The 25214-nt window shown below is 39.4% G+C and overlaps 1 protein-coding gene across 1 annotated transcript in view; it reads left to right on the top strand.

Moving 5' to 3' along the window:
• The window catches only part of Myo3a (myosin IIIA), a 118425-nt gene that overhangs the window by 57289 nt on the left and 35922 nt on the right, over positions 1-25214 (top strand). Inside the window, exons 11-16 of the mRNA XM_042686201.1 lie at positions 71-187; positions 1704-1808; positions 1908-1991; positions 5557-5759; positions 16340-16438; positions 16527-16641. Coding sequence (XP_042542135.1) covers positions 71-187; positions 1704-1808; positions 1908-1991; positions 5557-5759; positions 16340-16438; positions 16527-16641 — 723 coding nt within the window. The remainder of the gene's footprint in view (positions 1-70; positions 188-1703; positions 1809-1907; positions 1992-5556; positions 5760-16339; positions 16439-16526; positions 16642-25214) is intronic.

Here is a 25214-nt window from a genome sequence, read left to right as displayed (position 1 = left end):
TATTTATTTTTAAATTGTAGTTGAACACAAATGGTTTTTAGAAAGCAACATCATTTTTATTTTACTTCAGAACACAGTCTCGGAGCACTTGGAGAACTGTTATGCCAAAGACAAAATCTATATCTATGTGGGAGATATACTCATTGCTCTCAACCCTTTCCAGAGTCTGGGGCTTTATTCTACAAAGGTACGTGGTGTGGCTCACGTTCTGACACATTATAGGTAGGGTGACACTCTCCAGACTCTTGATTGGAATGAGTGCCAGTAAAAAAAACTTACCTAGCACTTTGGCAGAAGTTAAACAGTACTCGGTAGACAGGAAAAACCAATGGAATCAATGCAAATGTAGCGTGAGACAATTATTTTTCCAAAAGTGTACATCAGGATGTTTATTATATCTAGTTATTAGTAATAGTTTCACAGTATATCTTCCAAAATAAATGTCTAGAAAAATATAAACTTAGTGTCTGCTACTGAGCAAAGTATTAGAAAAATCAAAAGTAAAACTACATCATTTGTACATGTAAAACTTGTGGTGGGTTTTTAAATTTTACATATTGATTTGCTTCATTACTATAACAAAATGGGTGCTTTAAGAATATAATTGCATAAGTATCAATTATTCAACCCTTAATGGCTTAAACATAGAATTAAACTAGGCTGTGTTTTTTAATTTTTTAATTGGACCTATTCTCTTCTAGCTATTTGTGTTCTTTAGAAAACTATTTTGATATTATGCCTGATAATTATTTTATGTAAATAAAAAATATGTAGCTGTTATCCTCGACCATCTTGGAATTTACAGAATATGGATAAATGTGTGAACTTATGTTACAGAAAAAATTGGGCTTTCATACTAATTAACAGTGATATTATACACAAGACATCACAGGTTAAATGAAGTAAAAAAGAAAAAGAAGTGATCATATGTCAGACTTTGTTTTTTCTTTCAGCAGTTCTTGTGATTGAATTCAGGGATGCACACTTGCTACCTCGGTGCTCGACCACCTCAGCCACACCCAATGCCCTTTTTGCTTCTAGTTTCTTTTTCAGATAGCATCTCACACTTTTGCCCAGGCCAACCTCAAACTGGCTTGTACCACCACATTTACTTGTCAACCATTATATGCAAGGAATAGTCAACAGATGGGTATCTGATTGTCTACATTTCAAGTACTTCATTTAAACAAAGAATAGTACTTTGAAGCTTTAACTTCCGTTTTGGAAGTGGTATGCAGGATCTTTTTTCCCACACTGTTTTCTTAGCATCAATTAGTTATATAAAGGGGATCATTTTTGACATGTCCTTACATATACAGATTGCTTTGATCAGGCTCACCTCTGTCATGCTTCTGTGTTTCTTCTCCCTATTCCCAAACCAATCTCCAAAGGTTGTATTGTTCCATAGTACACGTTTCAACCAAATTTACCTTCCTTCAAGATTTTTTTAAATACTGCCGCAGTGATGTTATGCTACATTATGTCACATCATACACCAAGGGTGTTTAAATCTTTATTCAAATAATGCATGACTTGTGCATGTATGTATAGGTACATATGTAACATGACTGGTTGTTTTTTGGCAGGAAACAGTATGTTATTCATTTTTTTAAGGTGGAAGTAGACATACAAATGATCGGACACTAAATACAAGCAGAAACAAAATGAATAAACCCTATAAACGATGTTCTTTTTAAATTTAGCTTTCCCAACTCTACATTGGAGCAAAGAGAAGTGCCAACCCTCCTCATATTTTTGCAATGGCTGACTTAGGGTATCAGTCCATGATTACGTATCATTCAGATCAGGTAAGGCAAGCCTCATTGCTCACAGGATTTCCCCTCTTAGTTTCTTGTGCTCTTGTTGAGTTTTGTAAAGGATGAAGTCTTCTCTCATCTCCTGTGCAGTGCATCATTATTTCTGGAGAAAGTGGAGCTGGAAAGACTGAAAGTGCTCACCTTCTAGTTCAGCAGCTCACAGTGCTTGGAAAGGTAGGATTTATTTTTCTTCTGTCCCAGCAGAAATACTATTGTAATTTAGAGCTACATATAACTGATTCGATTTGTAATCACTAATTATCTTCCCCCGTTCAATAATGAATGGCAATTATAAAACTCTGCGGTTAGCCAGGCACTGATAGTTCACACCTGTAATCCTAGCTATTCAGGAAGCTGAGATCTGAGGATCACAGTTCAAAGCCAGCCCAGGCAGGACATTCCATGAGACTTTTATCTCCAATTAACCACCCAAGAGCCAAAAATGGAGCTCTGGCTCAAGTGATAGAGCACTAGCTTGAACAAAAAAACTCAGGGATTGTATCTAAGTCTTGATTTCAAGCCCCAGGACCTGCACACACATACACACAAAGAACTACAACTCTAATGAATGACATAGGAAGATTATATCTGTTTTGAAGATATTCCAACTTTTCTTATTAGGCTAAATCTTTATAAGTCAGCTGTTTTCTCTTTATTAGCACTATTTTGCTGAATATTTTCTTTACATTTTCTGCACTGTTAACAGATTAAAATAATCACTATACAAGCACCAATTGCATTTGTACACATATGCAGTAAGCTTGCCTTATGCACAGACTTATTTCCCATAATTTTGACCAAGCATGATCAAAAATAATAATAAACTTTTAAAATCAAAAGAAATTTCAAACACAAGAGTGTTAAATTCTCCACATATGCATTACACAGATAAACTGATAAATCACTGTGTGAACTCCTGAATGTTTCCCTGCTCTTAATTTTGTGAAAAATCTGCCTCCCTAAAAACAAATGGTGCCCCCCAAAGCAAGGTAAACAATGTATTTAATTGAACTGATAAAGAGGAAATTTTACCGTCACTTCACCAAAGGTGACATGTAGACATAAATAAATGAAGTTGTCCAACATGGTAGCCACTTGGGAAATGCAAATTAAAACAGCAGACACCTATAAACAGCTATTACTTAGGCTAAAATTGGTCCTAAAATCTGACAAGACAAAGCACTAAAGAAAGGATCTGGATGCTTGAGGGGATGTGGCCAAAAGGGAACCCTACTGCACTGTTGATGGGAGTGTAAACTTGTTCAACCACTCTGGAAAGCAATATGGAGGTTCCTCAAAAGACTACAGATAAAGCTCCTCTATGGCCCAGGAATCCCACTTCCGGGCATTTACCCAAATGATCACAAACTAGGCCATACTAAAGCTTCCAGCACAACTATGTTTATCGCAGCATTATACACCATAGCTAAGATATTGAACCAACCCAGATGTCCCTCGGTAGATGAGTGGATCAAGAAAACGTGATAGATAGATAGATAGATAGATAGATAGATAGATAGATAGATAGATAGATATGAATTCTGTGCTTCCATCAGAAAGAACAAAACTACCCTGTTTGTTAGGAAATAGAAAGACTTGGAAAAAATCATATTAAGTGTAATAACCCAGTCCCAAAGAAACACAGGTCCATGGTTTCCCTTATTTGCAATAATTAGTATACATAGAGGATAATCTTGTCAGATGAGCTGGCTCAAAAGCCACGTACAAATGACCATATAAGATGATGCTAAGTGAAATGAGCCCCAAGATAGGGACACAAGAGGTCTGTCTTTATTGTTATTGTTTAAATGTACCATGTGATTTTATTTGTTGTTGTTGTTATTATTTCCTTTGTATGTTCTTTCCCCTATGGCATATCCTCTGTTGTCACTGTACTTGATTTTGGCACCCTGCATCTTGTAGGTACATATGTCTAATCTGGGGAGGGGAAGGGGAATAACAAAACGTTGAAACAAGAACACAGGATGACCCATTGCAACAAAGATACCCACAGGACAGTATAGTGGAAACGAACTTTACAACTTCGGATGGGGGGAGGGGGGAATGAGGGATGGAGGGAGGAGTGTGGGAGGTGAGAGAGGGAAGGGATAGTGGGACAGCAACAAAGAAGGGAAGGGGTATTGCCTTACTCATGTAACTGTAACCCCTCTGTACAGCATCGTTATAATAATTTCTTTTTAAAAAGGAAGAAAGGATCTAGAGCAGTTAGGACTTCATATATTATTAGTGGCATAGCCCTTTCATAGTACTTGTTTGGATGTTTTTGTAAACTACATTGGCTGTAAAACCCACCAGTCACTTCACCAAAGGTTTTAATACTTTCTACCAAGTGTGTTGGTATGGAGCAGAAATTCACTCTGTTCGGTGGGTTAACACTGAACTATGACCCCTCAGGCCTCTCAGAGGTAGAGATCAGGAAGATAGTGCTACCACAGGCTCTTTTCTCCCCTCTCCATTTCTTCTCAAGCCCTGGCCCATCAACTCCTCTCAGGACTTCTAGGATAAGAACATCTAAGAGACAGTGAAGTAACATGTGACATGCAAAGGGAGCTCCAGACTTAGTATACTTAAGCAATGGCCTTTCTAGGCCATCTTCATCTGTGAATCAATAGAAGTTCTCAAGAATAATAGGTTAACTGTGTGTGGCTGTAGTTTTGTAGATCTCAGCAAACATGAAATCTAATCTCCCGATCATATTCTAGATCTAAGATCTAGATTTAATGTTTAATTGTGTGCTGTCCATTCTACCCTTATTAGGTCTTATCTTATGTTTTACTTATGTCCTTGAGAAAGATTTATCAAATGCAAAAAGAAAAATGAGATATTTAGGGAAATGGAGCTTGACATAAGTAGGAGAGGTTGCCTAGCAAGCAAGTGCAAGGCCCTTATTGCCTCTTTTAGAAGACTCCTAAAGTCCTTATACAGCTCAACACCTCTCTATGACTGTATTTTCTGGCCCCCTGGTGTGCCAATGTAGCCTATGTCTAGAAACAGCTAGTGCTACTCACCCTTAACTTACAAACTATCCATATCTTTAATCCAGTTGATCTCTGGGAAGTGTTCGTGTTGACACTGACAATCATCTCCTTGCTCTAATTTCTGCCAAGATGCATGTTACTTGGAGACTCCCTCAATCTCTTTGCCTTTCTAACAGTGATTGGCTCTAACCCAAATGAGTTTCTACTTGGCAGAATTTCCCATAAAATGGAAAAGAAGAAAACCAAAATCGAACACATGTTTGGGCAGAAATGACGTAGGGACAGAGACCGAGGCTGCTGGCCTGGCCTGCCACTCCATTCTTCCCATCCTTACTTCTAAGCTCCATTTCTGAATCCATGAATTGTCTTTACCCTCTTTGTTCTTTGCTCAGTAACAAAGAAAGGGATTCTGGCATTGGGGAAGACATAGATGAGGGCCCAGGCCCTGGCACATAGGAATAAGAAAATGAGAGCTGTACCTCAATAGTTACACGGCATGTAAGTTATATCTGATGTCAGGCACTGCCCAGAACTGTATTTGAACACAAGCCTATAGAATATCTCTTCCCTCTTCAGACAAAGGAGGTGATTAGAAACCAGATTGTTATGCTGCCATCTTTCAAGAATGTGTTCTCATATGTTCATATCCACAGAAAATACTTATCAAAGAAGAGACACTTTATTATAGACAAAACTATTTTTACTGATTTTTTTTTAGCATCTTGACATTTTCTCCCTAGTCTAATAACAGAACCCTACAAGAGAAGATTTTACAAATGAACCATTTGGTTGAAGCCTTCGGCAATGCCTGCACTATTATCAATGACAATTCCAGCCGATTTGGAAAATACTTAGAAATGAAATTTACCTCTTCTGGAGCTGTAGTGGGAGCACAGATTTCTGAATACCTTCTAGAGAAATCTCGAGTTATCCATCAGGCTATGTAAGTTCGTGTCAGATATCTTTTAGTTTTCTGAGAAATGTAAGCAAAAAAAATAAAACCAGGCTTCTGCTCTAATGGTAAAAATGTTTTTCTTATTCAATGAAATTGTGTGGATGACTTGCTATGTGCAAGACACTCAATTAAAAAGACCCTTCTTGCCAGACACCAGTGGCTCATACCTGCAATCCTAGCTACTCAGGAGGCTGAGACCTGAGGATCGCGATTCAAAGCCAGCCCGAGCAGGAAAGTCTGTGAGACTTATCTGCAACAATAAACACTCAGAAAAACTGGAAGTGGTGCTGTGGCTCAAGTGGTAGAGCACTAGCCTTGAGCTGAAGAGCTGAAGGACAGTGCCCAAGCCCAGAGTTCAAGCCCCATGACCAACAACAACAATGTCTTGATTAATAAATAATCTAGAAATTATGCTACCAGACCAAAAATCTATAGCCCACCATGGAGGTACGACCAGCATAAATAAGAACAAGTTCTCAATTGAGAAGAGTATATTTCTTTACACAAAATCAATGTGAAATTTAATTAAAGGTAACCAAGTCTATCTATCTTTTAAATATAAATGTGTTTTTCTTTTATATAATGCTCTACAGAAATAGATATTTGTAATAATTTTGTTCTTCCTGGGCTTATACACAAGAGACCAAGTAAATGATTCAGAAACAAGCTGTTTAGTTGATAGCTGACTTAAGTCATCAGAACTATTTATGGTTTGTTTGTCTGTGTGTCAGTAATGGCGATTGAACTACAATCTTTACATTCTCACTTGGCTGTTTTACTCATGGCTGGAATTGTATCGTTTGAGCTTTTTGCTGTTAACTAGAGTGTCTCCTGGATTTTCCATCTGGGCTGGCTTCAAGCCACTATCATTAGATCTCTGCTTCCTGAGTAGCTAGGATTATAGGCATGAACCACCAGCTCCTGGTGAAATAATTTCTTAATAGTTGAAATCATGTGAAATATGTTCTAAAAAGATAGCAGAATTAGAATTATATTTAAACTGTACTATGTATTAAATAATGGGTTTTCCCCCCTCAGAGATGGCCTAAGGATCTATTTCAGCTTTACAATATTGTTTATTGTGGAAAATCATGCCACATCCAAAAATCACAATCATGTAGAAATACAACTCAGTATAATTTGAGTTCTGCTACATTATAATTTATAATAAGACATGTTTTCCATTTTGTGTGTTTTTTATTTAATTTAAATTGCATTTATACATTTTAGAGCAAGTTTTGAAAATGAGGTTATCAGAGATGTAGTAGATACATTATTTGCAGGTGCATGGTTTAATTATAAATTTAATTAGAATACATCAATCCGAATTACTAGAAGAAAGGAACAAATTTAAAGGGATTAATCTAAAAAAACAATTTGCAAATGTAGAGTGGGCATAAAGAATCAAGAATGAATGGTTAGCCCAGAGTAATAAATGCTGAGCCTACAGACTAACCAGGCCTGCAGGGCTCAGGGTAAGAAAGTACCACAGAGCCTGGTAAGAGAGGGAGCTGCTGGGTAGGGGCTGCCTAGAAGTGCATTAAAGGAAATGAAGCCTCCACCAAGAGAAAGGGTGTGGATAATCTACCTCCTTCCTTCCTCTGCTTCCCCTTGCCAGCATCTCCCTGTGCTTCCCATTGGCTAAACTCAACTGGAAGCCAGGAAAAGAGGGAGGGGCTCAGATACTGCAGTCTACAGAAGTCTGTCTGCCTTTGGATCACACAGAGCAAGGCAGAGAAAGTTACACAACCAATGTGAGGACTCAGGAAGACAAAGAGAAGGGGCACCAGAGAAGACATTTATTTTCTTAAATGAACTCCCCTTTTCTTGGTCGAGAATTGATGTTTTTCATCTCTACCTATGCCAACCTCCCCCGACCTCGCCAGTCCCGCCTTACCCACCCCCACACACACACTCACTCAGTTTCAGATCACCTTTCTCCTGACATTCTGATACCTCGTGACTTAAAAAGCTTTTCTCAATATTGATGATTTTAAAGAAGAAAAATTTACCAAGAACCTCTTTAATTTCAAGGAGAAAATGAGCATATTGAAGGCAATGCTGAATCAGTGTCATAAATATAAATTACAACTGTGTCTGCTACCACTTCCTCCTCTTATGATAGTGTAGTTCAGCAAGCCTTGATTCCATTGCTCTCCCTTGCCAGCCCTTTGCCCGTCTCCCTAGGCTTCATAAACAAAGTAGCAGGCATGGTGCTGTCTGCTACAGAGAGAGGAAAGATATATTTATGAAGCAATTATTCCATGCCGAGCCCCTCACATCCATTGTGGCTTTTAATTCTCACAGTCAGGTGACAGAGTTTTATTGTCTCTTTTATAAATTAGGAAACAGAGAACAAGAGAATTTTAATTTGTTGTTTAATGATCAAAAGCTAGGAAATAACCAAGTTGGACTTTAAATCCTTGTCTCTCTGGCCAGTTCCACTGACTATAATTCAATCCCCATTTTTCCTTCTTTCTTTATTTCCTTTTTCCTTCCTCTTTCCTTCCTTCTTCCCCTCCATCCTTCTTTACTTCTTTTCCTTCTTTTCTTATCTTCCTTCCTTCCTTCACTTGACAAATATTTATCTATTGCCTACTATGAACTAAGAACAGAAGCTGCAAAGCCAATTTTAAAAAGGATTCTTAAGCAGCTCACAGTCCCCTAAGGACTGGCACAATACTCTGAGACTCATTGGTCTCTAGTTTCTCTAGGAAGTAGGAAGTGAGTTCAGCTGCTAAGAGTGAGCAGATAGAGGACTGAGAGAAGACTGGATGTTTAAGACAAGGCAGCTATAACTAAAACAGAACACTGGGAGCCTTGTTAATAGGTTCCCTGAGGGCCCCTTGGAATGTAAAGCATGGTCAGCTTTAGGGCCTTCTTCCTGGCTGTTTTGTCACAGTCACAGACGTCACAGTGAGTTGTGTTGTGGCTAGGTGAGGACATCGGGATTTCCAGAGTATTAGGGGCCTCAGTAGCATAGGTGATCCCCAGGGTCCAAAACAGGTGAGCATGAAAGCACCTCCAAGGCATTCCTGCAAGTAGCTGAGCAAAACTCCAAAGAACTATTCCAGGATCCACAAGTAGAAGTACAGCTAGTCAGGGAACTACTATGGGCTGGCTGAGATGTTACACTTGTTTCCAGGTGGCCCTAACCTGAGAACCACGTGACCACATGGGCAGAAGTGTGGCTTTGGTGTGACTTGGGGCAGGACATAAAATGGATTATCTTCTATCCCCCCTTGGCTTTAACTCTGTTAACTCTGAAGGTCAATGCATTTCTCAGAATATCTCCAGGTCTTGTCAAAGTAAATGCTTTGCACATGTAAACTGATAATTAAGAAGAAATCCACTAATTTCGTGTCTCTGCATTTATGAGTCACTTCAGTTAATTGTACGTCGCATTGTTAGATTTAAGATGTGATGCACAGAGCAATCAATGAGATTTCATTGGAACAAAGCAAACTAAATTACATGCCATGCTAGTCTTAGACATCTTTTATTATTCTGTGGTGAGAGAAGATAAGAGCTCAAGTTTTAGATTTGCTCTAACCTCACTCTTGTACAAGGTTTAGCATCTGTTGCCTTCTTTCTGGTGACTGCAACAAACAGATAGGCGTGTGGAAGAGGCTGCTCTGAAGGGTTTTGAACGAAGGCAATGCAGGCAGTGTAACCCAGTGGTAGAGCATTTGCCTAGCACGCTAGACGCCCTGCAAAACCCAACCTTAAAAATGAATGAAAGGTATATCAGAACTTGCCTCAGAATCCTCCCTGGAGACCACCTATTAAAACCCTCACTTCTGTGCTCCATGACTGGCTTCCAATTCTTCTTCCTCCTTTCTGATTATTCTTCTCTGCCTTAAATTCATTCATCCATTCCCAAAATGGATTTCTGGAGATTTGTCCAGAAGGCTTTGTCTTTTGTTCTCTCTGATGTCTTCTCAATTTCTTCTGACATCATGATCTCAAACCAGCCAGCTCTGTGTAATGGACACCCAAAGATAGACTTCTGCTAAGCTTACCATGTCTACTTCCAACCACTGACCATCCTCCAGTCATCCCACACTCAACTGAATTCATGCCCCAACTCTGAGGGGTTGATTGGGGGCTTTTTTACCCCCATAGTCGCCTTGGAACCACTCACCTCTAGCTATGGAAAACGCTCTTTACTCTGCATGTCTAAACACAGAGAAAGATAGTGTTCATTTCCACAATCAATGTTTTACTTGCCTGCTTCCTCTCCCTCTGCTACTATTTTATCTCAAGTCTCTGTTCCCTCAGACCTGACATTTGAAAGATTTGGAACTTTTCTAGACATTTAAACTGTCTTCCAAAGCTTAGAGTTATGTCATCCTGCAAGAGTCTCAACCCAGCATGCAAAATAATCAGAGATCCTTATTTTTCTCTTGAACATGTCTTACTTTGTTTGTAAACATAAACAAGAATAGCAATCTGCTTTATTCACTTAATCAAGTTCTGTACTTCCAAATGCAGCATTTTCATTCATCAACTTCCAGAAAAGACCACTGGAACATCTAAAATAGTTATAGGCACTGCACAGATATCAGACCTGTAACCAGAGTATTTTAAACTTAGGTGAATTATGCCTTAGAAACTGTGAAAATAATTCTTGTACTAGCCTTTGCCAAAATCTTGAACCAAAAGTAAAGATTTTACAATAAAACCACAGATGTGTTCCAAAACTCCAACTATCTTTTACCTCACTGGAAAAGTCAATTTATATGGATATGTTTGCATTACCATTGATTTTGGGGAAAGCTTCTGCGTACCACAAGAATAAATAATTTCTGAAAAGAGAAAAGTTTCCATTCCCATGGAGATTATACTTCTGAACAGACAAGAGAAGACTGAGGAAAGTTTTAAAGCGACTTTTATTCCTTGAAATAAAATGCTTTGGAAGGAATTATGAGTGGATTTCATGTGCAAAGCTTTCAAAGTAAAGTAAAAACAAGCTTTCAAAGTAAAAACAAGCTTTGCAAAGCTTGTTTAAGTAAATTTAATGACATAATAATAATGATTTCTGTTATGAACATATTTCATTGATCCCTATATTCACTGACACAGGCTGTGAAGGAAAAGAGAAAAAGGAGCTGGGTAGGGGATGAGTGACAGCTGGCCTGAAGTCTCTATGTTGGTAGGGGAGCCCAAGCATAGCTTGGGCCATGGACAAAGGGAGCAGGAAGTCCAGCAACCAAGTAATACAGGATCTCATGACCTAATCTTGCTTTGTGATGAGTGGAAGGTTCTATTCTGATTTAATTTTTAAATTTTTATTATTATTATATATATTCTTTGTCGGTTGTGGGTCTTGCAACTCAAGGCCTTGGTGCTGTCCTTGGGTTCTTTTTGGTCAAGATGAGTGCTCTACCACTTTGAGCCACAGCTCCACTTCTGGTTTTCTGGTGCTTAATTGGAGATAAGAGTTTCACAGACTTTCTTACCCAGGCTGGCTTTGAACCCCCGTCCTCAGATCTCAGTCTCCTGAGTAGCTAAGATTACATGCGTGAACCACCAGTGCCCGGCTCTGATTTTATTTTTTTAATTGCACAAAATAATAGGTATTATTATGACATTTCTACAGATATATGCCACACACTGATTCTTTTCTCCCCCATTACCCTTACTTGTCTCTCCATTTGATTTCCACCTTCAATACTCTTTTTTTTGTTTCATGACTTTTTGTTTATTCACTTTGTTTGTATGTATCTATATTTCACATGTGAGAGAAAACATGAATCATTTGTCTCTGTCAGTCTACCTTATATCATTTGACATGTTGACCTTGATTTCTATCCATTTCCCAGGAAACAACATAATTTCATTCCTTTTATTACTGAGTAATGTTCTACTATATGTAGATACTATATTTGCTTTGTCCATTCTTCTACTGATGAACTTTTAGGCTGATTCCATAACTTGGCTATTGTAACTTGTGATACCATAGACATGAGTATGCAGGGATCTCTAACTGACTTACATTTTTCTCACTTATATCCCCAGAATAGTAGAGCAGGATCATATGGTTGTTCTGTCTTTAGGTTTTTATTTCCATACTGATTTCCACAGTTTTTGCACTAATTTACATTCCCACCACCAATATATAAGATTCTTTGATCCCCACATAAGAATGAGTTGTTTGAGAGTATAAGTAATGCCTAAATAAATAAGCTAAAAGGTGTCACTACAGCTGGATTTTTGAAAGAAAATGGACGTGTGAGAATAGGCTATGCATCCTAAAAAAAAAAGAATGGCACCTTAGGATTGCATTAGTTTATATGCCATTTTATATTGCCTGCACTTTAATCTCCAAAGAAGTAATGTATGGTGTCCCCATTGTTTCTTATTATTAATGAGCTTTTTCCTAAGACAGGGCACTTAATTCTATTTTACTATACTGCATTAGTTTCTTGGAGATGGATTCTGTTTTTGAGTTCTCTGTTTCCTTAAGCCATAATGTTCTCTGGATCTGGGAACTCCCTCTTGTTTATTTCCAACAGAATATAATTTTAATTTAATGTAATATAAGTCATACTTAGTGATCAGCATATGCATATGGCCTCTTCTAGCAATGAGTACCCAATTCTTACATGTATCAAACCCTTAAAAATACATACTGTAAGATTTGAAGGCAAGAATAAAAGTCCTGAAAGGAAATGCCCTGTATGATGCAATTGCTTAGAAATGGTTGATTCTAACAGGAAACCCGATGAACATGCTGTCCAGTTCTTGACTCAGAATCTTTCTAAATTCTTTGATAAGGACACAAAAGTTCTAAGTTAAAACTGTTGATAGTCTGTCATCTGCAGGAAGTCATTACTTTCACCAAGCACTGATTCCACAAAATGACATTAACAGTTGTTGCCTACCATGATTCTCCCTTTGAATAGAATACAGGCAGATGGGTGATCAGTAGGACGGCCTCAGATAATGTTGGCCTTTTGTAAATTCTTAAGACTATTTGGTAGATTTCCGAACTTAGAGAGTAAATCTAGATCTTTTCTGTTGTGTCAGAAGAAAACCATGAGGTTTAGAAGTATACTTATCATGGGTCTGGGAAGGTGGCTCAGTGGTAGAGTGCTTGCCTTGCGTGCATGAGACTCTGAGTTCGATTCCTCAGCACCACATAAGCAGAAAAAGCTGGAAGTGGCGCTGTAGCTCAAGTGGTAGAGCACTAGCCTTGAGTTCAGGCCCCACAACCCCCCCCCCAAAAAAAATATATTTATCTTAATAGGTCTATTGCCAAAGTCTAATGATCCATATTCAAAACTACCAAAAGGTTCAAGGTGTTGAAAATTCCTTTATGTGGTACCCTGTCTGTTTAACTTACGCTTCTGAGCAACACTAATCACTAGATTACCTTCTGGAGTTTTAATTGTTATAATCTAATCAACCATTGAACACAGAAAACACCTCAGGGTCACACAGCAGAATACTGAAATAAATGTGTTGTTACCAGTGTGTGTGGGGGGGGGGGGGGGGGGAGATGAGATGTTTGTTTTTTCTCTTTTTTTTTTTTTTCCTGGTCTCGGGGCTTGAACTCAGGTCCTGGGCTTTTGTGCTCAAGGGTGGTACTCTACCACTTGAGCAATAGCTCCACTTCTGATTTTTTTGGTGGTTAATTGGATATAAGAGTCTTACAAGCTTTCCTGCCAAAGCTGACTTTGAACTCTGATCCTCAGATCTCAGCCTCCTAAGTGGCTAGTATTACAAGTTTGAGACTCCAGTGCTGGGCCAAATTGTTCTTGATGATTGTAATTCTGACTAGACTGAGATAGAATCTCCTTGTCAGTTTGATTTGTATTTCCTTTATAGCTGAAGGATGTTGAGTATTTCTTTGTGTTATTATTATCCATTCATACTTCTTTTTGCCTCTCTCTCTTTTTCCCTTCTCTCTCTCTCTCTTTCTCTGTCATTTGTGGAGCTTCAACTCATGGCCTGGGTGTTGTCCTTGAGGTTTCTTTTCGCTTAAAACTAGCACTCTACCACTTGAGCCACAACTCTACTTCTGGTTATTAGGTGGTTAATTGGAGATAAGAGCCTCACAGACTTTCTTACCTAATTGGCTATGAACCATGATCCTCAGATCTTAGCCTCCTGAGTAGTTAGGATTACAGGTGTGGGCCACCAGTGCCCAGCTATATACTTACTTCTTTTGAGAAATGTTTGTTCAATTCATTTATCCAATTTACTAATGCAACTTTTTTGCTGTTGAATTTTGGAGTGCCTCATATATTCTCTTATATTAATCCCGTGGCTGATGTGTAATTGGCAAAGATTTTCTCAAATTCTGTAGGCTGTCTTTTCATTCTAGTCATTGTTTCTTTTAATGTATAGAAACCTTATAATTTAATACAACGCCGTTTGTCAATTCTTGTTCATATTTCCTGCGTCACTGAAGTCCTTTCCAGAAAGCTGTTGCTTATGCCTATATTTTGAAAGGTTTTTTTTTTCTGTTTTTATCTCTGATCATTTCTAAGTTTGAGGACTTACATTAAGATCCAGTTGAAGTTGATTGTTGTACAGGGATCTAGTTCCATCTTCTATATGTAGACATCAGATATCCCTAAAATATTATCTTTTCTCCAAACTATGATGTTGGCACATTTGTCAGAAAAATCAGTTGGCTATAGCTGCATGGGCTTATTTCTGGATCTTCTATTCCACTGGTTTCTTTCGGGTTTTGTGTATGTACTTAGCTATTTTTGTCATGTAGTTCTGTGGTATAATTTTAAGTATTTATTGTGATACCACTTGGCATTGCCCCTTTTGCTCAGGACCACTTTAGCTATTTTTGATGCTTTATGCTTCCATATTTATTTTAGGCTTGATTTTTTTTGTGAAAAATGCCATGGACTGTTAATGGGTATTACACTAAATTTATAGATTGCTTTCAGTGATACAGCCATTTTTATCATATCAGTGCTGCCAAATCTTGAACATAATAGCACTTTCCATAGAATGTATTATTCAGTTTCTTTCTTTAGTGTTTTATCACTTTCATTTTGGAAATCTTTCTTTGGTGAGGTTTATTCCTAAGTTGATTTTTTTGAGGCTCTTATGAATGGGCTTGTTTTCCTGATTTATTTCTCAGCATGTTTATTGTTGAGGTGAGTTTTATATTAACTAACAGAGGAGTAATAAGAGATGTAAAGATAGCCCAGGCTTCAGGTTTGGGATATTACTGTTAATTTGACCCATGAGTGAGAAGTTGTGTAACGATTTAGACCACCTTAGGGTGAGAGGAGTGTCAAAGAATGGAAATTCCAAGAGAAGTGCCAGTCCCAGTCTTCAAGATGGCCACCAGGATTATCAAGAGTAGGGGGGAAAGGGCAAAAGAAAGGACACTGAAGACACAGGAACTGCAAAGCTGGAGGGACTCCTCCTCTTTTTGGTAGAGAAGCTGAACTTGTGATGTGTTCTAGGGTCCCATCAGGGTGAAAAGGAAAATATGAGGGAAGAGGAGGGGGAACAAGACCCTGTATGCTATGGAATACCCTGAGCCAGACATAATCACCTCACTATCATTCCCTTAACTGAATTATTCCATCATCTAGGAAATGTTCATTATGCTTCCAACCACAGAGCCATGGAATTTGGAAATTATTGGAAAGAAATGCAAAATCGAGGTGTTTGTGGCTCATGCCTATAATCCTTGCTACTTAGGAAGCTAACATTTAAGGATCGCAGTTGGAAGCCAGCAGGGGCAGGAGTCTATAAGACTCTTATTTTCAATTAATGCTATAACAGCAGGAAGTGGGGCTGTGTCTCAAGTGGTAGAGTGCTAGCCTTAAAGTGTGGGGATAAAAAGCTTAGGAAATGCACCTAGGCCCTTCAAACCCCAAGTCAGAAAGAAGGAAGGAAGGAAGGAAGGAAGGAAGGGAGGAAGGGAGGAAGGGAAGGAGGGAGGGAGGGAGGGAGGGAGGGAGGGAGGGAGGGAGGGAGGGAGGGAGGCAAACAGGAAGATGGATGGAGGGGAGCAAGGGAAGGAAGGAAGGAGGGAGAAGGGATTCCTACCTTCAATGAGAAAATGGAGCCTCAGAAAAATACTATAAAATATAGTTGAAGACTTGTGAGTCAAATAGATTTGACTCTGGAATAATCATCAGCTCTTTGACTTTGGGAGTTGTCTAGTTTGCAGTCTCGGTTTCCTGGTAGATAAAGTGGGGAAATTATGCTTACCTTAAGCAATTATGGTGATTCACTTTGGTAAGTTAGTACTTTATTTATCTTCTTTCTCTTTCTCCCGACAAGTAAGCACATCAAGAAGTTAAGGACTTTTGACTATTTGGCTCCTGCTCTATGCCCAGTGCTTAGAGCAATGCCTGAAATTTACTTAGTAATGAACATTCACTGACTTATATCAAGTCTGGAATCTGTTGAGAATAATGGTAAGAACAACCATAGAAAGCCAAAATACAGTGTTTTGGGAGGCCCACATGGGGGCTCACAGCTGTTTTTATTCTAATCATTGTACTTGCAGGTAGCTTTAACAATTAATGAATATATACTTACTAATCACCTTCCTGAAAATATCTTCTTTTTTTCAGTGGAGAAAAAAACTTTCATATTTTTTACTACATCTATGCCGGTTTAGCTGGAAAGAAGAAACTAGCCCTTTACAAACTGCCTGAAAATAAGCCTCCCAGGTACTCCTCCAAGAGTTATTTCCATAATGCTATCACATAATGCTATGTAATCTCAGGTAGTTATTCTTCCTTTCATCTTTTCCTTCAGGTACCTACAAAATGACTACCTGAGAACAGTACAGGACATGACGAATAACAGCTTCTATAAATCTCAGTATGAATTAGTTGAGCAATGCTTCAAAGTCATAGGTTTTACAATGGAGGTGAGTATAAAAGACATTGGAAAGTCTTCCTTTTCTACTGTATGCATCACTGGTGTTGGCAGCCGGCACTTAGTGAGCTTAATTAATGCCAGGTTCTGTATACAGTGCTCCATGTGGTGCCCTGTGTGGTATTTATTATGAGTCTTTGATCATCATCATCATCAGCTTTGATGTTTTAAAGCTGCTTCACTGGTTGGTTTTTCTTATAAAGTTTCCAAGTATCTCTGCCTTTGTTTCCTTTTTCATTCTAGTTATATATGGATTGGGGCTTTGCTTTTTCGTTGCGACTATTTGTTTTTAATCTGAAAAAGTTTTCGATCTGGGTGTACTTACAACACTTTCTATACATTTTTGCGTTACCTGTATTATTATTAGAAGCATTATCATTATTTTTTGATGGTACCAGGGCTTAAACTCATGGCAAAGTTACTGTTCAGCTCTTTAGGTCAAGGCTGGCACACCAGCCATACCACCAGTTCCAGCTTGTTGTGGGGCTGGCTTCCAACCACAATTCTCAGTTATCTGCTTCTTGAGTAGTGAGCTGCCAGTGCCTGGCTCATTACAGGTATTATTGATTTCAGCTTTATCTTTCTTATGCTTATTTATTTAATCACTTGAAGATCTTTGTTCTCTTTCTTAAGGAGAATACTCGAATCCTCTAGTTCTTCATTTTTCGGATTTAATCATAAAAGCATGTAAGGCTATGCATTTATTTCTAATCATCTTTTGTCTCTAATACCGATTTGGGAATTTCTTTATTTCACTTCTCATTCTTGTACCAACATATCTTATTTAATATGGACTCCTGAAGGGCTTCAGAGATGCCTTGGAACTCTGGCTTAGCAGCTCAGTGCTGCTGCATGGACTCAGAGCCTGTAATGAGAGAAGACACTCTCTGAATGCGAATCAGGCTTTCAGATAAACCCTTAAGAGCAACAGAGGGAGTGGATAGAATCAAAGTTCATTAAACACGTGCAGGGGGATGTCGCAATGGAACCCTTTCATACATTTAATACATGCGGACAAAAAGAAAAAATAAACTCCTTAGGAATAGATAATGTAATTTGTTGAATTTTCATTTTTATAAATGACCTTCCTGCAGCTTTATGCAGATAAGTTATCTGCTTGAGAAGCTTACCAAGACTCCTTGTTAGTTAACAGAGCTATAAAAGTTTAAGCTAAGTAAGATTTTATATATAGGTGACTCTTCTCAAATAGTTTGGAAATTTTTACCAGCAGGACATAAAATGTGGAGGTGCTAATAGAAGGGTAACTTCACACAATTCATTCCAATTTTATGCAGTGAAGTTGATTCAAGTCATTGTATAACCTCCTTATAGAACCATGTTAACCCCTGTGCTGGTCAGCTTTCCATCACTATAATGAAATACCTGAGATGATTAACTTATTGAAAGAAAAGGCAGGCTGGGAGGTAGCTCAGTGACAAAGCACTTGCCTAGCAAGTACAACAGCCTGGGTTCAATCCCCAGTACCAAAAAAGAAAATACAGTTTAAAAAAAAGAAAAAAAAAAGACTTATTTTGCCTCACAGTTTTAATGATTCCATGTCATGACTGGTTAGCCTTGGTGGTGATGAGACAGTCCATCATGATATGTAGTAGACCAAAAGCACTTATACCACAAGTCCAGGGTTGGGAGAGGGGAGTGTCATATCCCACAGTTCTCTTTGAGAGCACACTCCCCTCCATCCCTCGAAATGACCTAAAGACCTCCCACTGGGCTCCATGTCCCAGTATTTCACCACTTCCTACCCTGAGAACCATGCCTTTAACACATAGACCTGTAGGAGTCTAAATTCTGAATTATAGAAACTACCTTCTAAAACAGAAGGCTGTCAACCCTGTGGTATAATGCATGCCTATAATCCCAGCGTTTGAGAGGCTGAGGAAACAGTCTTGTGAGTTCAAGGCAGCCTAGCTATATAGTCAAACAACAAAAAAGAAAAAGGAAGAAAGTAATAGCTCTAAAGATACAAATTTCTTGGTATAGAATATCATCTCCAAAATGTGAAACTCAGTGTTACAGATTTACATTTGTGCCTGGGTTGGCCTAGAACTATGATCCTCTTCTTCTTTAACTCCCAGGTAGCTGGGATTACAGGCATGTACCATCATGTCTATATCCCCTTACTGCCCCTATCCCCGGCCACCCCTCTCCCCGCCCCCAGGCTTCTCTTTGAAAGCTTTTGACTCCATCTTGGATAGCCTTCATGCAGAATTACAGGAGGACAGCTTCAAGATCTTGCCTGTAGGGAATGAAATATGATCCTTGTCAACAGGAAAAGGACAAGACAAATGCAAAAAAATTAATTTGAGATTAGGGTCCTGCCTAGCAGGGAATATTGAAGTAAATCCAGAATAATCTTTGTTCAGAAGGGTTCTAGAGATCCATCTGCCTAGAAGTTAATTGGTAGGACAAGAATACATAAATTAAATGAAATTCCAGTGACTTCATTCAGTCCTGCTATTTTTAATATATATGTATATATTTATTGTAAAGATACTGTACAAAGCGGTTACAATTACATGAGTAAGGTAATGAGTGCATTTCCTATAGAGCACTGTTACCCCTCCTTTGTTTTTCCCCTACCATCCCTTCCCTCCCCACCTTCCCAACTCTCCCCCCCAAGCTGTAAAGTTCATTTTCAACATAATGTCTTGTTCATCTCATTGCCAATCCTGATCTTAATAGGGACTTTTTAAAAAGAAATATTTGCTTCTGTGCAATCTTGAGAATGGACAAAGTAGAGTGAACAATGATAGAGCAAATGAAAGCTGGGTACCAGTGGTTCATATCTATAATCCTAGCTATAATCCTAACTATTCAGGAGGCTGAGATCTGAGGATCATAATTCAAAGCCAGCCCAGGTACCACCAATTAGCCAGAAGTGGATCTGTGGCTCAAATGATATAGTGCTAGCCTTGAACATAAAATGCTCAAGGACAGCACCCAGGTCCTGAGTTCAAGGCTCAGGATTCACACACACACACACACACACACACACAATTAAAATATTTCCTATTCATGTGTGAAATGCCATGGTGAAATTCCTTTGAACAATTAGCATGCACCACCAATGTAGGACAGAAATGTCAAACATGTTCTGTCAGTGTGCATCAGTACTGGTGGGAGGAAAGAAGAATATGATCAAAGTACTTTGTGAACCTGTGAAAATGAAGCAGTGAGGCTTATTGAGATTGGCTCAGAAATGGGAGGGGAATGAGGGAGAGTGATAGAAGTTATGAGTCTTATCAGGGTATATTGTCTACCTATATGGGCATGTCCAAATGAAATCCCTCTGTACAAATAATTGATGCAAATAAAAAAATTTAAAGAAATAATCAAGATTATATGAAATGAGCTTAGTCTTAATTTAAAAAGGAGACAGTATCTGTAGCAATGAATATTTAGAGTAAGTTGGTACATCTCAGAGAAAAGATTAATGGAGGAATTTCAATTTGGATTGGGTAAGCTGGGCACTGGTGGCTCATGCCTGTAATCCTAGCTATTCAGAAGTCTGAGATCTGCAGATTGCCATTCTATACTAGCCAGGCCAGGAAAGTTTTATGAGACATTTCTCTCTAATCAGCCACCAATAAGGTCAGAAGTAGAGATTTGGCTCAAGTGATAGTGTGCTAGCCTTGAAGGGAAAAAAGCTCAAAGACAGCACCAAGTACAAGCCACAGGACCAACACAATAAATATACACATATACATACATACATACGTACGTACGTACGTACGTACATACGTAGGGATTGGGTACCTTTTTTGTGTGGCCTTTCCCAAGAGCCAATCAGGAGTTATATTTCATCAGACAATTCCAACCTCACTGCTTTCACAGCCTAAAAGTTCTGAATAAACATCACTATTTTGTTTATAGAATTGTTTCATCTGCCTAAAAAGGTGAGAGGTTGAGGAGCCAGAAGGAACCTAGAACCAGAACCAAATAAGAAGTACATTTTCATAGAACCAGAGGGAAGAGCTGTCTTCTAAATGCACTGGAAAGCCAAGCTGGAACTCATCCTTTAGGCAGATACTTACTTCACTCACCAGAAGCCCTGTGTTGAAGTTGGATACCTTGTAGAGATAGGAGCCCCTCTGTGACCATCTTCTTCTCTGAATGGTGAATGGATGGACCCACCTGAAGCTTCAGGCTGACAGCTTGGGCTCTCTGCTCTGTATCTACTAAGCTATACCTGTCACCTGAGAACTGGCTGACTCTGAAGTGTCTAAGGCAGAAAAGAGATGACCAGGGCCTCTTCTCTCTGTTGCTACATTAAATAGTTTTTAGCCTAACGAACAAAATCCATTGTTGGATATCTCTCTGCAGACTTCTAGAGAAGCTTGAATACTTTGCTCTTAGGTCTATATTGTCACTAAGAAGAACTTTCTCTTCAGAGGAGACAGCACCTGTTGTTTGGGTTGGACAAAGGTTTCAACTGCTAGACAGACATTCTATCACTCGAGCCATGCCTTTATTACTTTCAATATTTTTCAGATAGAACCTCATGTTTTAACCAGAGCTACACATTTGCAATCCTTCTATCTATGCCTCCTGGATAGCTGGGATTACAGACATGTGTAGCTTGTTGAATGGGCTTGCTAATTGTGTGTCTGACTGACCTCAAACTGTAATCCACTTAATCCACCTTGCTCATAGCTGGGATAATCAGCATAGGCCATCATACTCAGCTTCAGCCCCTAGTTCTTACAAGGTCCAGTCTGTGAATCTTATTCTCCTATCACCCTTCAAAAGGCATTAGAAGAGTTAGATAGGGTGACTGGATTGATACATGGTGACAAGATGGTCTACTTGGCTAGTAGTATCCTTTGTGGAGCAGCAGGATTAAACTGAGGATTGAGTAGGAGTCGAACAAGTGAGAAATGAACACCTGGGTGAAGGACAGAGCAGCTCCCGTCTCTGATGAGCCATCTATTCTAGAGAGCGATGTCGTCATTGTGCTGAGAAGATTCCACAAGACAATCTCTTGTAGACACAATCTCATTTTTAGGCATTAATCAATGTCCCAGGCATCATAAGCAATCATGAAGCCTTTGCTCTTCTTCTGGCACAGAAGACAAAAATAGTGTCCTCCTTCTGAGATTTTTCTTTTATTATTATTGTTAATAATAAGTTTTTTATTGTAAAAATACCATACAGAGGGGTTACAATTACATAAGCAAGGTAATGAGTACATTTCTTATCAAGCATTGTTGCCTCCTCCTTTGTTTCCCTTCCCATCCCTGCCTTCCCATCTCCCCCATCCCCCCCACATGTTCCCTCCCTCCCCGCCAAAGTTGTAAAGTTCATTTTTCGACATAGCATCTTGTATATTTCATTGTTGTAATGGGTCCACCTGTATCCCTATTTAAACAATTCATTTTTTCTCTTCCCCTCCACAAATTATACCAATATCAAATACAATGAAAACAGGGGTTATACCATGGGGAAGGGACATACAAAGCAACCAAAAAAAAATCATCTTATAAATATGTTAGAAACAAAGAAAAACCATTTGAGTCCTTATCTTGGGGTTCATTTCGCCTAACATCAACTTATCTGTTTCTGCTTGTCTCAGACATATACTAGTTATAGAGACCCAGAAATGCAACAAATCAAAGAAAGGTTGGACAAATGGGATTGCATGAAATTGCAGAGCTTCTGAGATTTTTCTACACAGTATAAATCCCAGGTGAAACTGCATCAGAAATATGCACTGGCTGCCATCATATTAGTTAGCTTACCCATTTCATCCCACCCCAACGCTCTCCTGAGCACTGCCACTTCTGTTTGTAGCTTTGTTATTTTCCCCTGGCACTATTCAAATTTGAGTCTGATTGATCTTCCCCTTCCTCCATTATTTGCTCTCCCTAGCATCTGCCTAACCTCATCCTTAGACTCCTACAGCTTGTACCTGTGGAGACAACATATTTAAGTCATGCAGAGTATTTAAGAGCACTCTGCTCTCAAAGCAGAGCCAGTTTGTTTGGGCTGTATGGAATAAAGAAGCCAGTAGCATGCATCCTCTTCTCCAATCCTTGATCAGAAGATGAACTTTGCTAGTGGATGCTCCTCTTAAAACTGTTCTGATGCTGGTCGGCCTGCTAAGGTGAATACAGAAGTTGCTAATTAGATCTCAGGGAGGCCTCCAAACTGAGAGGATGCAACACATTGATCAACCAAAGCAGACCCTTCTGTGACTTCTTCCTGGTTCTTTCCCCATATTTTTTTAAATCATCAGAAAAGCTGCTCTACTTCTTGCCAGTCCACTGCCCACATGTTGCTATCTCTGAGGCAAGGAATCATTTTTAATTGGTTTGTTTACTTCTTAGTTGCACTCCATAGAGGCAGAGGTTCACTTGTATTTGGCTCCGCTGCTTTCTATTGCTCAGTCAGACAATGATTAGTCACATTGGAGTGGAACCAGTTTTACAGTTACCATCTACCAACAAATATAATTCACTTATTTCTAACTATGATCCAAATTTAAACCTAGTCAGGATTTATCAAAGAGATAAACGGGAGCATAGGATAAAAGAGACCATGATGATCTGTTTCTTGTTCCAAAGTAAAGACTTTAATTGCATGCAAGAGAATCCTCCAAGCCCGGCCTCCCCCCCCCCCCCACTCCCCCCCCCCCCCCCCACCCCGGCCAACCCTCCCAGAAAGTGATGATCTTCTACCTCAAATAGAGTCAACAGGACAGACTGGCCTAATTTAAGCCAACAGAATTAACCAGAGTGGGTGTTTATTTCCTTTGTATCTTAGTCCTGATTTTTTTTAAAAAAATCTTTTAAAATTATCTTTAAATAGTTGTACAAAGGAGGTGCCATTTAACAAAGCAGTTTATGGATACAGTGCATCTTGATCAGTGTCACCTCCTTCAACATTCTCAATCCTCTTCAATCTCTACCCCTTCCTTTATTAAATTGAATATGTTTTATTGTTATTATATAAAGGTGATGTAGAGAGGGGTTACAGTTACATGTCAGGTAGTGAGTACATTTCTTTTTGGACAATGTCACCCTGGCCTTGGCTCTCTCCCAAATTTTCCCTCCTGTCCCCACCCACAAGTTGTGTAGTTCATTTTCAACATAGGGCCTACTGAGTGCCACTATTTTTCTTAATTTTGGGGTATACACAATGAATTCTTGACTGCTATTTCAAGTCCATTTTGGAAAGAGGAAGCTTTCATTATAAATGAAATAGCAAGATTGTCTCATCCGCCTGCTCAGCACCTTGCCTCTGGTGCCAATGTTCTGCGGTGGAGATTCCCCTACCCACCCACCCTCTTGCTCTCCCCTCTCTCCTCTTTCTCCCTCTCCCTCTCACTCTCCCTCCCTCTCTCTCCTCTCTCTCTCTAACTCCCTCTCTCTCCCCTCTCCTCTTTCCCTATTCCTCTCCCTCCCTCTCTCCCCCTCTATTCCACCCTCCCTCTCCCTCTCTCTCTCTCTCATTCTCTCTCCTTCTCTCTCTCCCCTCTCTCCCTCTCCCTTTTTTTCTCTCTCCTTTCTCTCCCTCTCCTCCCTCTTCCTCTCCCTCTCCCTCCCTCCACCCCCCTCTTTCCTCTCCTTCCCCACCACCCCCTCTTCCCCCTACTAGTCAAAGCATTGAGCACCCATGAACTACTATCCCCTTCTTTTTAAACATGATTTCTGGTGAGGTTAGGAGTATGTAGGTAAAAGACATTGGCACTGTTTGTTTCTGGCTGTGTGTCTTTAGACCAATAACTAAACTTTACTTCACCCAATATGTTAATGGCCTTGAAACAAAGTACCTAGTTGTTGTTTGTTCTCTGTTTGGTTCTTTTGCCAGTTTTAAGGCTTGAACTCAGGACCTCTTGCTCTCACTTGGCTTTCTTGTGCATAGCTGGTGTTCTAACACTGGAGCAGTGCTTGCAGTCTCCCTTTATCTCCTTTTCCTTCTTTAAAAATCACTTTTTTCTTCAAATGCTTTCAAGTACCAGAATTCAAGCCCAATGAGTTATTCTTACTTGGAGAGTTGTTTCAGAGGTTGTAACATGTGAGGAGATTAATATAATTCTGGAATTACATATTCATTTATGTATTTGAGAGTATTACATATCACTTTTCATTTTGCCCTTTTCTTAGAAAGGCACAGTATTTCAGTTAGGATGTGCATTGCTGTGGGCTTACTTTGAGGGTGTTCCATTTTTCTTCCTACAAAAGTTATACATTGAGTGTAGGTCTGCACAAGGACACTTCCCTGCCTCTTGGCTAAGTTTCTGCCCAGTATCTGTTACCTAGGTAACTGGCAGACCTGGAAGCAGTCACCTTCCCCTCCTGCTAGGTCACATCCTGTGCTACTTCTGGTCACATGCCTCCCATGTGACCTTAGGAGGGTCCCAGACCCTGAGGTCACATCCGGATCCAGTGTGGCCACACCTTTCCCCCGCCTGGCCACACCTCTTCCTGTCCCTGGCCTAGATAAGTCCTGGCCTAGATAAGTCCTGGCCCTGGGGTGCGTTGTCCCTTTTCCTTTTTCAGCCATGCCTCTCCACCATGCACAGCAGGGGCAGCAGTTTGGTAA

The sequence above is a fragment of the Dipodomys spectabilis genome, unplaced genomic scaffold (genome assembly GCF_019054845.1).
Source record: "Dipodomys spectabilis isolate Male_0828 unplaced genomic scaffold, ASM1905484v1 ptg000096l, whole genome shotgun sequence".
NCBI lineage: Eukaryota > Metazoa > Chordata > Mammalia > Rodentia > Heteromyidae > Dipodomys > Dipodomys spectabilis.
The sequence above is the reverse complement of the archived record's forward strand: the minus strand, read 5'-3'. Positions and strand labels throughout refer to the sequence as shown.